At 40.7% G+C, this 15,020-nt stretch overlaps 1 protein-coding gene across 4 annotated transcripts in view; it reads left to right on the top strand.

The window, feature by feature from the left end:
* SLC17A5 (solute carrier family 17 member 5) overlaps positions 1-14,658 on the top strand; it is a 48,257-nt gene extending 33,599 nt beyond the window's left edge. For 2 of the 4 annotated variants that reach the window (XM_045867090.3, XM_045867089.3), the window contains 2 exons: positions 9,672-9,762; positions 13,246-14,658. In XM_045867090.3, coding sequence (XP_045723046.1) covers positions 9,672-9,762; positions 13,246-13,383 — 229 coding nt within the window. In that variant the 3' untranslated portion in view covers positions 13,384-14,658. Of the gene's footprint in view, positions 1-164; positions 1,799-1,826; positions 3,393-9,671; positions 9,763-13,245 lie in introns of those variants that run through there. The other 2 variants (XM_045867088.3, XM_045867087.3) reach the window with 2 other exon arrangements.
* The last annotated feature ends 362 nt before the right edge of the window (positions 14,659-15,020 follow it).

Below are 15,020 nucleotides of genomic sequence, written 5' to 3'. Positions count from 1 at the left end.
AGAAAAAGAAATCAGTGTGTGTCTTAGTCTACTTGGGCTGCCATAACAAAATACCATAGACTGGGTGGCTTAAACAACAGAATTTATTTTCTCACAGTTTGAAGTTCAAGATCAAGATGCCAGCATGGTTAGCTTCTTATCAGAACTCTCTTTCTGGTTTGCAGATGGGCTGCTTTTTGCTGGGTGCTCACATGGCCTTTCTCCAGTGTGTCTGCAGGCATGCATACATCTGTGCAGAGAGAGAAAGAGTTCCAGTGTCTCTCACTCTTCATATAAGGGCACCCATACAATAGATGGGACTTGACAATAGATTAGACCTGAAGAGTAAGGAGAGGTCAAGTGTGATGATTTCCAGACATTCTGCATCTGCAGCTGGATAGATGGATGTGCCACTTATTGGAATTGGGATACCTGAAGGAGGAAGAGTCTTGGGGGAAGATAAAAATTTCAGACATGTTAAATTTTAGATATTTGTGAAAACATCTAGAAAATTGTAGTTATAGGCAGTTGGATTTATGGATCTGGAACTCAGAAGAGCATTCTGATTGGAAATGAAAATTAGGCAATAGTAATCCACATTTTGAAGTATTGAAAGATAAGCATTGCCTTGGGAGAGAGTGACAAGTGATCCCAAGACTGGATCTTGGCAAACATTTAGCACCCAGAAAGAGGGGAAATAACCAGAAAAGGAAACTAAAAAGGAACAAGAGAGATAGAAGGAAAATCAAGAATGTGTTGTCAAGAAAGCCAAGATTATCCAGTCTTCAATTCAAGGAGGGGCTCTGGATAATAGATAAAAATTTAGGAGTCATCAACATATGAGTAGTAGATAAAGCCACAGCATTGGATAAAATTACTCAGGAAATAATGAAAACCTTGGGAATTCATCAAGAGAAAGAAGAACCTGATGCAAGAGTAATTGAAAGATGCAACAGGAAAAAGAGAAGGAAAATAAGCTGAGATTGGGATCCCCAAAGGGAGGGCTTGATCAACAGTGTCAGATGCCACAGAGAAGTCAAGTAAAGCAAGAATGAAAATATTCCTCTCCATATGGAGAAGTTCTTTAAACATCTTGGTGAAAATGTTTCCATAGAACAAGGAGAAGGAAGTTAGGTTGCAGTGACTTATGAAATGAATGGAACGATAAGGAAGTGAAGACCGCCAACATAAAGCAGTGATTTTGAAAATGGGATCCTTAGCCCATCCACATCAAAATCATCAGGAGTGCTTGTTAAAAATAAAGCAGAATAATTGATCACAGGGCTAGGGAAGGACTCTGCATTTTGTTGCTCCTCCAGGTGGTTTTCATGGACATTAAAATTTGAGAACCACTGCCAATAAACAACTATTTCAAAACTATAAACTATGAAGGGAAAGAGAAAAAGCTAAAGATGGACACATATCGATGGAAGATTGTTTGGGGGTTTTTTTAAGGCAAAAGAGACCCAGGTTGTACATATAGTGAGAAAAGAAGTCCAATAAACAATGAAAGGTTAAAGCTGAAAGAAAGAAGTGACAGTTACTGATTGGTAGAAGTCAGGAAGGGATGAGAATCAGAGCCCAAGTGGAGGGATTAGCTTTCAAATGAGAAGAAATGGAAGGTAGTAAAGTGGGTTCAGTTAAAGAAAAGTTTTGAGGTGAGTGAGATGAGAACTTGAGGATTGTAGTGATTCAAAATATGTCCACACATTCTTCAACACTTGGAGGGAACACTCCTTTGAGTGTGGGCTGGATTTAGTGACTTGTTTCTAATGATATGGTAAAAGTAGTGATATCTGACTAGGTCATAAAAGGCCTCACAGCAGCTTCCTTGCTCTCTGTCTCAGATGACTCATCTGCCACGTAAGGAGGACACTTAGGAGCCCTGTGGCAAGGCCCACATGGGGGGAACTGACGCCATCGCCTGCAGCCACATGAATGAGCTTAGAAGCGGATAATGCAGCCCCAGCCAACATGACCGAAACTTCATGAGAAATTCTTTTTTTTTTTTTTTTTAAGATTTTATTTATTTATTTGACAGAGAGAGAGATAGCAAGAGCAGTAACACAAGCAGGGGGAATGGGAGAGGGAGAAGCAGGCTTCTTGCCGAGCAGGGAGCCCGATGTGGGACTTGGTCCCAGGACCCTGGGATCATGACCTGAGCCGAAGGCAGACGCTTAACGACTGAGCCACCCAGGCGCCCTTCATGAGAAATTCTGAGCCGGAGCCACCCAGCTAAACCACTTCTATATTCCTGACCCAGAGACCCTGTGAGATGATAAATATTTGTTGTCCACAGCTGCAAGGCTTGAAGTAATTTATAGTGCAGCAGTAGATAACTAATTGAAAAGTCTTTAACTGTTAGTCTTTGATTTCTCTGTGACATGGGACTCAGGTTCATCGTTAAGACTAAGAAAGAAGATAGGTGTGGAGAAAAAGACTCGAGAATCATAAAAGTTCAAACTAGCTACCGGGGAAATTTGTCACTAAGAACTCATTAAAGGGGTTTCTGGCATTGACGAGGATCAGCTGCAATTGGAGATGAGTTTTGTACTTTCTCTATTTTACAGAGTTGTTCTTTCAGTGGTTTCAGCTGCCCAAGTGTAGGATTGAAAATGTGCTGTAGAATTGATTTAGGCTTGAGATTTTAACAAGCTAAGGGTTGATGAACACTCAAAGGGATATGGGAATTGAGAGTTTGGGCACAAAAGATATCCAGGCTGTGTTATCTCTCAGATGCTTTTAGTTGAAATAATAGAAATCCTAATTCAGGCTGGCTAAACAGCATAGTGTATTGATTCACTTTAGTGTAAAATCCAGTGACAGTTGGCTTCCGGCAGGAGTTGACATCAGCTGTCCACTAATATTACCAAAGATTCATTTCTTTTCCACTCTCTAGCTTTCATGATACTAGTTTTATCCTAAGACTGGGTGTGCTTGTTAAATCACACAATGAAATGATTGCCAGTAACTACCAGAATTGCATGCTTCTTTACTCACATCAGTCAAGGAAGAAAAGGATCCTTTTCTCTCTCAACCATGGAAGTAAGTCCTGGGCTTCATTTTGATTGAAACAAAGCAAGTCACATATCCACCCCTGAACCAACCCCTATGGCCAAGAGAATACTATTTTACTTTAGGACAATTAGCACCCCCCTAAAGTTAGAGGTAAAGGAGTCAGTATCCCCCAAACCTCATGGGAATGGATGCTGAGGAGGCCACTGGTAATATCCACTACAACACATGAAGGTGGGAACACAAAGAACTCATTTTGAAGAAGAAGAAACTCAGGTACAGAGGAATTATGTGGCTTCCAGAGTCACCCCTAGTAAATGGCAGACCTGAGATTTGAATCCAGGTCTCAGCAACATGATTCAGGGATCTTTCTGCTACATCAAGTTGTCTCTTGAAGATCTTAAAAATTGGTCATTGTCTAGTAGTTATTTTGAGAACTCAGGGTAAAGAACTCGTTGCCAAGAACAGATACATACTCCGGTTGCCTCAGTTTATGTGAGTTTATTTTAAAACTAAGTAAATAAATATGAGAAGTAAAAATTGTAAGGAACATAAAATTGACTGACTAACCAAGCTAGCCAGAAAGAAGGTAGTAAGACACCCACTCCATTTCATGGAGCTGAAATGTAATTCAGGATTCATCAGGTGCCTTCAGTCCTTCAGGAGCTCTGGAATCTGGCAAGAGCTTCTGGGAAGGTGAAAAAAAAAACCAAAACAAATATACATAGTACTTACCTTATAAGATTGTTGTGAGGATTAAATAGAACACATCTACACTCACATATACACTTAGCTCATAATGTAGTAAGTTCATTTGCACATAACACAATAAACTATTATTTTCTGGCAAACTGAGTTAGGTGCCATGACAGGGTCACAAATCAATCCAAGTAAAATATTAAAGGGCTGATTGGTGAGCTCTTAGAAAAGAAAATACTGATTACTGAGGAGTAACCGTTGGATCATTAACAGCCAAAATAGCAAAATGGTCTAATTTCTCAACATTTTTAGCCTCATACATAGAGGGAACACAGTATATATGGTACATCAGGATTTCAACTAGATCTCCCATGATAACCTTTTGGATAAGTTGGGAAAAGATGAATTGGATGTACAATGAGATGGATGTGTAATTACTAAATTTCAGTGTCATAGCGTGCTGATTAATGGATCTAGTTATTTAACAAACAGCGTGCCCAGGCACTCTACCAAATGTTGAAGACACAAACATGAAACTAACATGGCCCCTGTTTGCATCTGTAGAAGCTTCTGGTATCTTGAAGTGTGATAAGGTCACACGTCCTGAAGCATATACTGGATGATGGGCAGGCAGGATCCTGGAACTGGGCTTCAAGCATCAGCTGAGTGGTTGAACTTCATATCTTGAAGACTCTGTTCCAGCCCTGGCATTTTGTGAGTCATAAGTAAAAAAAAAAAATTATCTAGATATAGTATGAAACTGAACAGTTTAGTAACATAAATGATGCCAACAAGTAGTTGTCGAAGTTGGGAGAATGGTAAGTGCATGTATGCACCATGTGCTTACCACCAGATTTCTGGTTGTGATCAACATATATATATATATATATATATATATATATACACGGGGCGCCTGGGTGGCTCAGTCGGTTAAGCGACTGCCTTCGGCTCAGGTCATGATCCTGGAGTCCCGGGATCGAGTCCCGCATCAGGCTCCCTGCTCGGCGGGGAGTCTGCTTCTCCCTCTGCCCCTCCCCCCTCTCATGTGCTCTCTCTCATTCTCTCTGTCTCAAATAAATAAATAAAATCTTTAAAAAATATATATATATATATGTGAACAACATATGTAACTTTTAAAAATATATCGCTGTAACAAACAATGAATCATGGAACACTACATCTAAAACTAATGATGTAATGTATGGGGATTAACATAAGAATAAAAAATTTTAAAAAATATATATCACTGTACAAATGTAAGGTAATCACATCAAAGTTAAAATTATTTCCCTCCCTTCTATTTTGATTCAACCCTTTAGATGAGCTTGCAGTTTTTATTTTCCAACTACAATTTCTTGGTTTAAAGGATACTAGTTGTTTCTAGTTCTCCATGTCTTGGTTAACTAGGGGATTACATATCTTTTGACCATGTTGTTGCTTAGTTGCTTTTTCTTTGGTAAAAGCTGAGTGCCCACAGGGCGCCTGGGTGGCTGAGTCGTCTGCCTTCGGCTCGGGTCATGATCCCAGAGTCCTGGGATCGAGCCCCGCATCGGGCTCCCTGCTCCGCGGGAAGCCTGCTTCTCCCTCTCCCACCCCCCCTGCTTGTGTTCCCTCTCTTGCTGTGTCTCTCTCTGTCAAATAAATAAATAAAAATACTAAAATTAAAAAAAAAAAAGCTGAGTGCCCATGCACTGGATAACACTCTGATAGTTAGAACAAGAACATTCGAGGGCCACAGACCTTTAAGCATTCAGCACTGAAGCTTATGGTGAAAAATTAAGCTCCAGAAAACTGGTATTTCCTACAGAATGAATTCAGTGATGACTATGGCAGTTTTATTAACAAGGCAGCATTATAGATTATAACCTTATAATACTAAGTACTGATTTGGAGTCAGACAAATTGGGTAACATTTTACAGTCTTTCTTCATCTGTAGTATGGAGATAGTAATCCCTACCTCCTGGAGTGGATTTTACTATTAAAATGGGATATATATATAAACTTAGAGCCATGCCTGACATAAGGTTTTTGAACAAACAATCAGTAATCCTATTAACCTAAAGATGTGTTCGTGGTATTTTCCAAGCCTCTTTCTCTCTAGATTAAAATAGAGATTTTCTGTGGATAATTTTGTTGCCCAGATACAGGGGAATTGGAGAGATTTTTAACGATTAATCCCACAGCACTCCAGTACTCCACCAACACAGAATGCAGACTGGGTCTGGACAACATCTTTTTTCCCAGCAGTCATCCATCTCTCATGGCCCTTCCTGGCCAAGTGTAATATAAATACTTGAATGAGTTTCTTGGTGCTGACATTTAGGATTTCACAGCATTCATCTGCACTTAATATCTGTCACTGAAAAGGCCTGGCAACATTGCAGGTGGTTCCTCCTACTGCCAAGGTGTTAATGGTTTAAAAAAAAAAAAAAAGATTCTGCCAAGCTTGGTTAATTTAAGATACACTCCCTAAAGGGCATAAGCCAAAAAGACCTGTGTCGTGTGCTTTTGTTATTGTTTCCAGTACAAATGAGTTTTGAACATAAAAATTTGTGATGTTTGTAGATCATTGACTTAGGTTCAGCAGGATGTTTTATTTAGGCACTCGGGCTGCCATTCAGAATGCCATAGACTGGGTAGCTTTAAAAAGTAGTTTATTTTCTCACAGTTCTGGAAGCTGGAAGTCGGAGATCAGGGTGTCAGCATGGTCAGGTTCTGGTGAGAGCTCTTTTCTTTGCTTGCAGACGGCCTCCTTCTCCCTGTGTGCTCACATAGCCTTTCCTTGGTCAATACTCACAGAGATAGAGCGAATTCTCTCTCTTCCTCGTCTTTTTTTTTTTTTTTTAAAGGTTTTATTTATTTATTTGACAAAGAGAGAGACAGCGAGAGAGGGAACACAAGCAGGGGGAGTGGGAGAGGGAGAAGCAGGCTTCCTGCTGAGCAGGGAGCCCGACGTGGGACTCGATCCCAGGACCCTGGGATCATGATCTGAGCCGAAGGCAGACGCTTAACGACTGAGCCACCCAGGCGCCACCTACCTAGATGATTTTTTTTTTTTTTTTACCTAGATGATTTTTATGAAAAATAAATTATAGGGGCGCCTGGGTGGCTCAGTCATTAAGCGTCTGCCTTCGGCTCTGGTCATGATCCCAGGGTCCTGGGATCGAGCCCAGCATTGGGCTCCCTCCTCGGTGGATACACACAGCAACTTGGGAAGATGTTTAGCAACTCCCCTATGTAATCCAAAAGGTTGCATACTGTGTGGTTCCATTTCTATGAAATTCCTGATCGGGAATCAGCACCCTTTGGAGCCAGTACCCAAGAGAGGTATTTGTGTCTGTGGGACAAAGCTCCAGCAGCCAGCACAGCCACTGCCCCAGGGGTCTATGGACAGGACCTGGCACAACTGCGGGTCACATGCCATTTCTCTGGTCACATGTATTGAATGAGCATATATGTACTGGCCCTGGAAATAATGAAGGGGAATAAAACATGAGTTTGCAGTGAGACTGTGGAATCGGAAATAGCAAACTTGAATTATAGAACAATTACCTCTTAGAACCCATAGCACTAGCTTTAAGGACAATAAAGTTCTGGGAAGACAGAGCTCAATATGCGCTGAACTAGACAAAGAAAGCTTCGTGGAAGAGGTGCTAAGCAAGTCGTCCGGACAGAAAGAGTATGGATTTCAGATAGCGAGTAGGGTATGATGAGTACAGATAGCTAACAGGAATGAGCGTAGCAGACGTGATTGGCTGGAATGAGAGCTCTCTGAATCTGAAGTTCGTATTATGCAGCACTAAGACGAGGTACATGGACCAGGGCCAGGCCACTGCAAATCAGGCAAAAGATTACAATCTTCTTAGGGTAAGCATGAAACCATCCTTGTAAGTTTTTGAGTAGGGGTGACCTCACAAAATTATGATTATTCAAATTAAGGCTTATACAGTTTGAGAGACAGTTCAGCCATATGTAAAATGTCCTTAAAAATGTTTATTCCAGTAGATTCTGTTTCTTGATCGGGGGCTAATGACATGGTTCTGTTCACTTTATAGAAAATTCATCACGCTGTACACTTATGGTCTGTGTACATTTCCATATGTATGTTGTACTCGAAAATAATGTTTTAGTGTACTTGGTGGGTTGTGGGGGAACTCACATGGGACCAGCAGGTATGTTACATGTATACATGTATGAACCCATGAATGATAAGGGAAATAATCTATCACTAACTGGCCAAGGTCACATGGTAGAATTGGGAGTCACAGATCTTTAGGTCTCCTGATTAGCAGTCAATATGACTTCTTTATGGAAAATAAGCATTTCATTCAGCCTTCCTTAGTCTACATACATTCCTTATGTATTGGAGAAATCAACAGATCATTAGCACTTTCCAAATACAAGCAGGAATTCTTTCTTTAAAGATTCGCATCTAAACATAGCTAAGAATATTCCACTCCTCTAAGCTTTACCCTTAAAATAAATCAACTTTTCCTGAACTTATTAAAAATGCATTTTTTGTTATACACACACACAAACAATGTATACCAAACTTGTCTACTTCTGGGAAGTATGCAAGGACTTAGCTACAAGCATATACATATAGTAAGTGGAACATGTAAGTTGCAAAATTGTTATGTTCATTATTATCTCATTTCTATAATAATATATTAGAAATATAGGGGCACCTGGGTGGCTCAGGTCATGATCCTGGAGTCCCAGGATCGAGTCCCGCATCAGGCTTCCTGCTAGGTGGGGAGCCTGCTTCTCTCTCTGACCCTCCCCCCTCTCATGCTTTCTCTCTCTCATACTTTCTCTCTCAAATAAATGAATAAAATCTTTAAAAAAAAAAAAAGAAAGAAATATATACATATAAATAAAAATAATTAGGATATTTACCGAAGTGTTAATGTTGATTATCTCTATATGGAAGGACAAAGGTAATTTTTTTTTCAATTTTCAACAATGAAATAGATTTTGTAATCAGGAAATAAATTCTTTTTTTTTTTTAACTAAAGAACCTTAAGACACATCAAACTTCCTATCTAATATAGTCCTGTACCCTGTACGAAAATCAGTCTCAACACTTTTCTTTTTTTTTTTAAAGACTTTATTTTATTTATTTGACAGAGAGAGACACAGCGAGAGAGGGAACACAAGCAGGGGGAATGAGAGAGGGAGAAGCAGGCTTCCCGCTGAGCGGGGAGCCCGACGCGGGGCTCGATCCCAGGACCCCGGGATCATGACCCGAGCCAAAGGCAGATGCCCAACGACTGTCTCAACACTTTTCTAAATCACTATAAGAAAGATTTTCATTTGGGGCGCCTGGGTGGCTCAGTCGTTAAGCATCGGCCTTCGGCTTGGGTCATGATCCCAGGATTCTGGGATCGAACCCCTCATTGGGCTCCCTGCTCAGCGGGAAGCCTGCTTCTCCCTCTCCCACTCCCCTGCTTGTGTTCCCTCTCTCGCTGTCTCTCTCTCTCTCTCTCTCTCTGTCAAATAAATAATAATAAATACATAAAATCTTTTAAAAAGCTGATTCTTTAAAAAAAAAAAGGATTTTCATTTCAGTGACTGCGTTCCCCTGTGTAATATTAGAATGCTTATTAACTATTGAAATGCAGGTTTTTCACCAGTTAAATATATTCATTTAGACATGAAATTTCACAAGAATACAGAGTGTTCTGGAAGTAATACAGCTATCTGTTGAAAGAAGCCACTTAGGGACGCCTGGGTGGCTCAGTCCGTTAAGTGTCTGCCTTCAGCTCAGGTCATGATCCCAGGGTCCTGGGATCAAGTCTCACATCGGGGTCCTTGCTCGGCGGGGAGCCTGCTTCTCCCTCTGCCTGCCACTCCCCCTGCTTGTACTGTCACTCTCTCTCTCTCTCCAGCAAATAAACAAATAAAATCTTTTTTTTAAAAAAAGCCACTTAAATATGTAACATAATAATAAACCTCTATGAAAATGTTTCCGCAGGTATGCTGGTATCCTCCTGGGCATCACAAATACATTTGCCACTATTCCAGGAATGGTTGGGCCTGTCATTGCTAAAAGTCTGACCCCTGATGTAAGTAGATAATTTGCTTATAAACTGCAAAGGTCTCCACAGTTCACTTAAGCCTGCACATCTGTGTCAAAATTGAGCATATTTTAATTAAGAGTAAAATTCTGAATGTTTATTCTTATGCGGTTCTTTAGGTCAACAAAAAGCTAAATGCCATAATGGACAGGAAAGTATATTTTCAAAGAACACTCTTTGGTTTTTAGACGAAACAATAGAACTAAGTTCAGCGAAGATATTGTAGCTGACACCACGCAAGTACTTAAAAGTGGTGATATTATACAAGATAAATAACTTGTGTCTTTGGTTTGAACAAAGAAAAACTGGCAATGTAAATTCATTCAAGAAGTGGATCCACAGGTGCACCTGGATGGCTCAGTCGTTAAGCGTCTGCCTTCGGCTCAGGTCATGATCCCAGGGTCCTGGGATCGAGCCCCGCATCAGGCTCCCTGCTTCTCCCTCTCCCATTCCCCCTGCTCATGTTCTCTCTCTCTGTGTCTCTGTCAAATTAATTAATTAATTATGTTTTTAAAAAAAGTAGTGGATCCACAAAGGTGAGGTATCAGGAAGTCATGTGGGAATGAGTCAGGAACAGGGAAATGAACACCACTGAGAGGAGCAGAAGACTCGCGAAGACACGGTAGATGTCTTCACATAGTGAAGGATGACCACACGGAACATGGTGACTTATTCTTGGCAGTTCCACAAAGACAGATGAAGAGAAGTAATGAGGACACAATAGGAAAATTCTCTGCTCCAAGCTGTCTACTATACAGAATGGGCTGCCTTATGAGTTAGTGAGCCCTGAAACAGTCAAACACGGATCTACGGGCATTTCATGAGTGATTATTAATATGCTAGATACTGAGGATCCAAAGGCAAAATGACAAGCTTCTACACTTGTGAAACACATCATTTACAGATCGCACATAATCGAATAGTTAAAGTACAGTGACGAATGCTGCAGAAAAGAATGTGTGCAGAGTGCTGTGGGCACAGGGGAGAGAGCACGCAATTTGTGAGGAGGGAGCCCTGGAGGAGTGAGCTGGGTGTGGGAAGGGCACTGAGACTCCGAAACACCGTGGGCCCCGGGGTGGTCCCACCTCCAGCTGGAAGGCGGCGTGGTGCCTCATCAGTCAGCAGAGACTCAGCACTGTGCAAGTTGCCCACAATGTGTAAGAAATAAAAATAAAGGACCCCCAACTCCAATTTTCTACTGTTTAAAAAAATCTAAAGCCTGGTGGAATACAGTTTTCAAGAGGCTGACTTAAACCTCTAAGAGACTTAATTTTCTCTTTGTCTCTGTGATCAAATTAACACCATCTAATCCTTAGAATTTCAGAATATGCTTACAAACTTTCTCACTACCAAATATACTGATTTCGGCCGTATAGGTGTTTGCCACAGTGGGTGTTCCTGTTTCTTCTCTGCTCCCACCATTTCTTTCTTTTTTTTTTTTTAAGATTTATTTATTTAAGAGAGAGATCATGCGAACGGGGGGTGGGGGGCAGAAGGAGACAAGCAGACTCCCCACTGAGCAGGGAGCCTGATATGGGGCTTGATCCCAGGACCCTGAGGTCATGACCTGAGCTGAAATCAAGAGTCGGTCGCCTAACCAACTGAGCCACCCAGGCACCCCTGCTCCCACCATTTCTGATTCCTTACTTGAATGAATCCAAGCCTCCTTGTTACTATTTTCTCTCACTTAATAGAAAGGGACATTGGGAAAGTTTTGTTTTGGTTTTTTTTTCTAGAATTGTGTGTCTCAATATGGACACATCAGAAATGTTTAACCTTATCTTCATGGAGCACTGTGGCAACACAGGAACCTAAGTAAACCATGGGAACCTAAGTAAACCATGTATTAATTTCACTTACTATGGCTAATTATAGTATTTCTGCTAGAGATATCTGGATTCCTCAGTTAAAGTCTTGAAACGTTTGTAAAGTGGGAACCGAACTGGATTTTGGATATGGTATCATAGCATTTGTTTAATGTTATTAAAAGGATATTATTTTTTAAAAGGAAAACACAGGGGCGCCTGAGTGGTTGAATCGGTTGAGCATCAGACTCTTGATTTCAGCTCAAGTCATGATCTTGGGGTGATGGAATAGAGCCCTGCATCTGGCTCTGCACTCAGTGTGGGGTCTGCTTGGGATTCTCTCTCTCCCTCTACCTCTGCCCCTCCCCCTGCACGCATGCACTCACTCTCTCGCTCTAAATAAATAAAGAAAATCTTAAAAAAAAAAGAAAGGAAAAACACACATTTGCCTTTACAATTGTAATTGCTCACAATTAAAAATTACTGCACTGCCTCAAAAACTTTGCAGAATGAGCAGAGTACAAATAAGTAACACATTGTTAGCATATGAAAATGTTACTAAAATTACAATGGATTTCTAAGATTTTTTTTCACCGAAATACATGCATCTCAGATAAGCATAACTTAACAAGAGAGTGCTCTTTTTCTCCATGCTTTTCCTTTTTTCCTAAATGAATGACCTCATACTAGCTTCCTAGTGCCTTTCCTTTTTCTTCCTCGTTGCCAATTCCCCTGCTTGTTTTTTCTTTTCTACATGCTGTAGACGTAGCATTCTGGTTACGCTGACATTGCAAAATCCAAAAAATGGTGGTTTAAGTTAGTCACATGACCCAGAAATTCGCTAGCTGCCTGGTGTTTTTATACCACTGTGCTATACAGTAAACAATTGTGTTCTGTTGATCTCTTAACTGGCAAATCCCATCCGTGCCCTGTTTTGTGGGCCATTCAGGAGCTCTCTGTGCCAGGCCTCAAACTTGAAATTCAAAGTCCATCTTAACTCATCCTTACTTGATCTGCCCCTTGTATCTCCCACCTAAGAACTTGGAAGATGATGGGCAAGCATACTACTTTCCTGGTAACACATGATTGAAAGACATGCCACATGTTTTATTTTGAGTAAACCTGAGTAAACTTTGAATAAATGGTATTGTAAAAATACACAAATCCTAAGTATAGGGGTGGATGAATTTTCACAAAGTTAATCCACTCGTGTAACCAACACCCAGTCCAGAAACAGAACGTTACCTCTCTTGCAAAGCCTCTGGGTGCTCCTTGCTGCCATTCCCCTTTCATCCTGGTAAGAGGAGCCACTACTCCGACTTTTAACACTGTGGATTAGTTTTGTGTAATTTTGAGCTTTTACATAATGGAATTTTATATAATGCAGTCATTCAATACATACTCATTTGTGTCTGGCTTCTTCTGCATAACATTTCATTTGTGAGATGCATCTGTATTGTTTTAGCTCATTCATTTTAGTTGCTGTATAGTATTCCATGGAGCAAATATACCTCAGTTTCACTGTGGATGGACACTGGGTTGTTTTCAGCATGAGGCTTTTATGAATAATGCTACTGTTGCAACAGTCTTGTGACCCTACCTTTTCTATAAAGCGGACTATAAACAAAATTTTTTTTCATGTGCATGTTTTTCTTTCTCCCTATAGAACACTATTAGAGAATGGCAAACAGTTTTCTGTATCGCTGCTGCTATAAATGTGTTCGGTGCCATTTTCTTCTCGCTATTCGCCAAAGGTGAAGTGCAAAACTGGGCTCTCGATGATCGACATGGACACAGAAACTGAAGGAACCAATAAATAATCCTGTCTCTATTAACGTATTTTTGTTTATCATGTAACCTAAAAGTGCCTTTGATATTTTAAATGTGTATGCATTCTACATATAAGAAAAAAATTGGATGAAATTTTTAAGGCTTGTAATCATGAAATGTCACAAGTTGCCAGATTAGTAAAATTAGCTATTTTTAATCATTAATAACATGTATCCTGAAACTTAGACTTGAGGGTCACATATCCGGCTGTAAATCAGGCAATATAAAGTAGGGGAGTTCTATTTATTTTTAAGGGGCATCCTTGAAGGAATGAGCGGAAGTGGACCCTTCTATCCCTTTGCTTAATTACACTAGATAATAATTCTCAGGTCTTGGTCAACACCTGTTTTTGACCACTTTGCTCATACAAATTATGTCGGCCTGACATAGGTCTCAAATGACACTTAGGTCTCAAATCTCCATGGAGCTGCCAGCCAGGGTATAATTTGGCCTGGCAACCACAAGGAGGGAAGCATGCCCAGGAGGCTGCCAAGCATTCCCTCACTGGCTTCAGGGATGGTGCCCACCATTTATCAGAGGCAGCATCCAAGACCAGGGTCAGCGCCAAGTCTTCAGATGGCGTTCTTCCCCTGGGTGCTGTTAATGTGTCGAGAAAGCCGCAAGTAGGCCCGAGGAACAAAATCCACCGCCGCAGTCTCGATACAAATCCTCACACTTTTCCCTTCCCGGCACACTGGAATATTGATTGGCATGTAACCTGCAAGAGAACGGTGTGATGCCCAATTAACTACAAATAAAATCATCCTTGATTAAAACTACTTTCACGTGGATTAGAATATAAATTTCCAAGTCCCTGTGTTCTCTGGGCTTCACCAGAATAAGTAAAACAATTTTAAAACTCTCACATTTTTTTTCCTTTTGTCTACATGTAAGCTTCTGGTTGCAGTTGAAAGTTGAAGTGACTTTTATTTGGCCCCATCATCTACAACCAGTGGTGGAATAATCCTTACTTGTGGTTCCTAAAATCATGTTTTCCAGTTTTTCCCCAAACCAGCTTCCAGTGGCTTTTGAGCATGCTTGGAGGGCATTTATGTGATTTAGAACTTCATTTATGTTTTGTTATGTTTGTTCAACACTACCTGTAACATTTTGAGTAAAACTGATTCATGTAATATGGTGTGGATACATTTCTGTACATTTCTTTTTTAATCTGTAAATAGCTTTAAGTTACTATGGTGGTGTTTCTTTTATAAATCATCAAAATAAACATTTTTGGGTTGGTTTTGGATCTGACAGTCCTATGGTATTCTCTAGTGTCTCGAGTGGCTATTTGACATCTCTGTTGTCCTCCTCAAGCCACCAGCCTACCTCCACGGGCCCCTCCCTGAGCCACCACCAAGCCAAGGAGACTTAGGCCATCTAAGGGAGACAGCATGAGGAAACTTTTGCCATCAAACTGCCCTTCCTAGCTCTGCAGAGGGCCCGCTCTTCTCCTGGAAGCATATGCCTACACCACAAATTGTACCCTCTCCTGCCTCCTCTAAGATCTTCATTTAGTCATTCCCCTGTAATTTGGTTCTTCAGTCTCCACCTCTCTTCTCTTTCTTTTCCTTCTGTCTCAAGGACACTCAAGTCTTCTCTAGCCTTTAA

This window comes from Mirounga angustirostris, unplaced genomic scaffold (assembly GCF_029215605.1).
Source record: "Mirounga angustirostris isolate CCGP_5_RB_7025 unplaced genomic scaffold, mMirAng1.0.hap1 SCAF_8, whole genome shotgun sequence".
NCBI lineage: Eukaryota > Metazoa > Chordata > Mammalia > Carnivora > Phocidae > Mirounga > Mirounga angustirostris.
The sequence above is the reverse complement of the archived record's forward strand: the minus strand, read 5'-3'. Positions and strand labels throughout refer to the sequence as shown.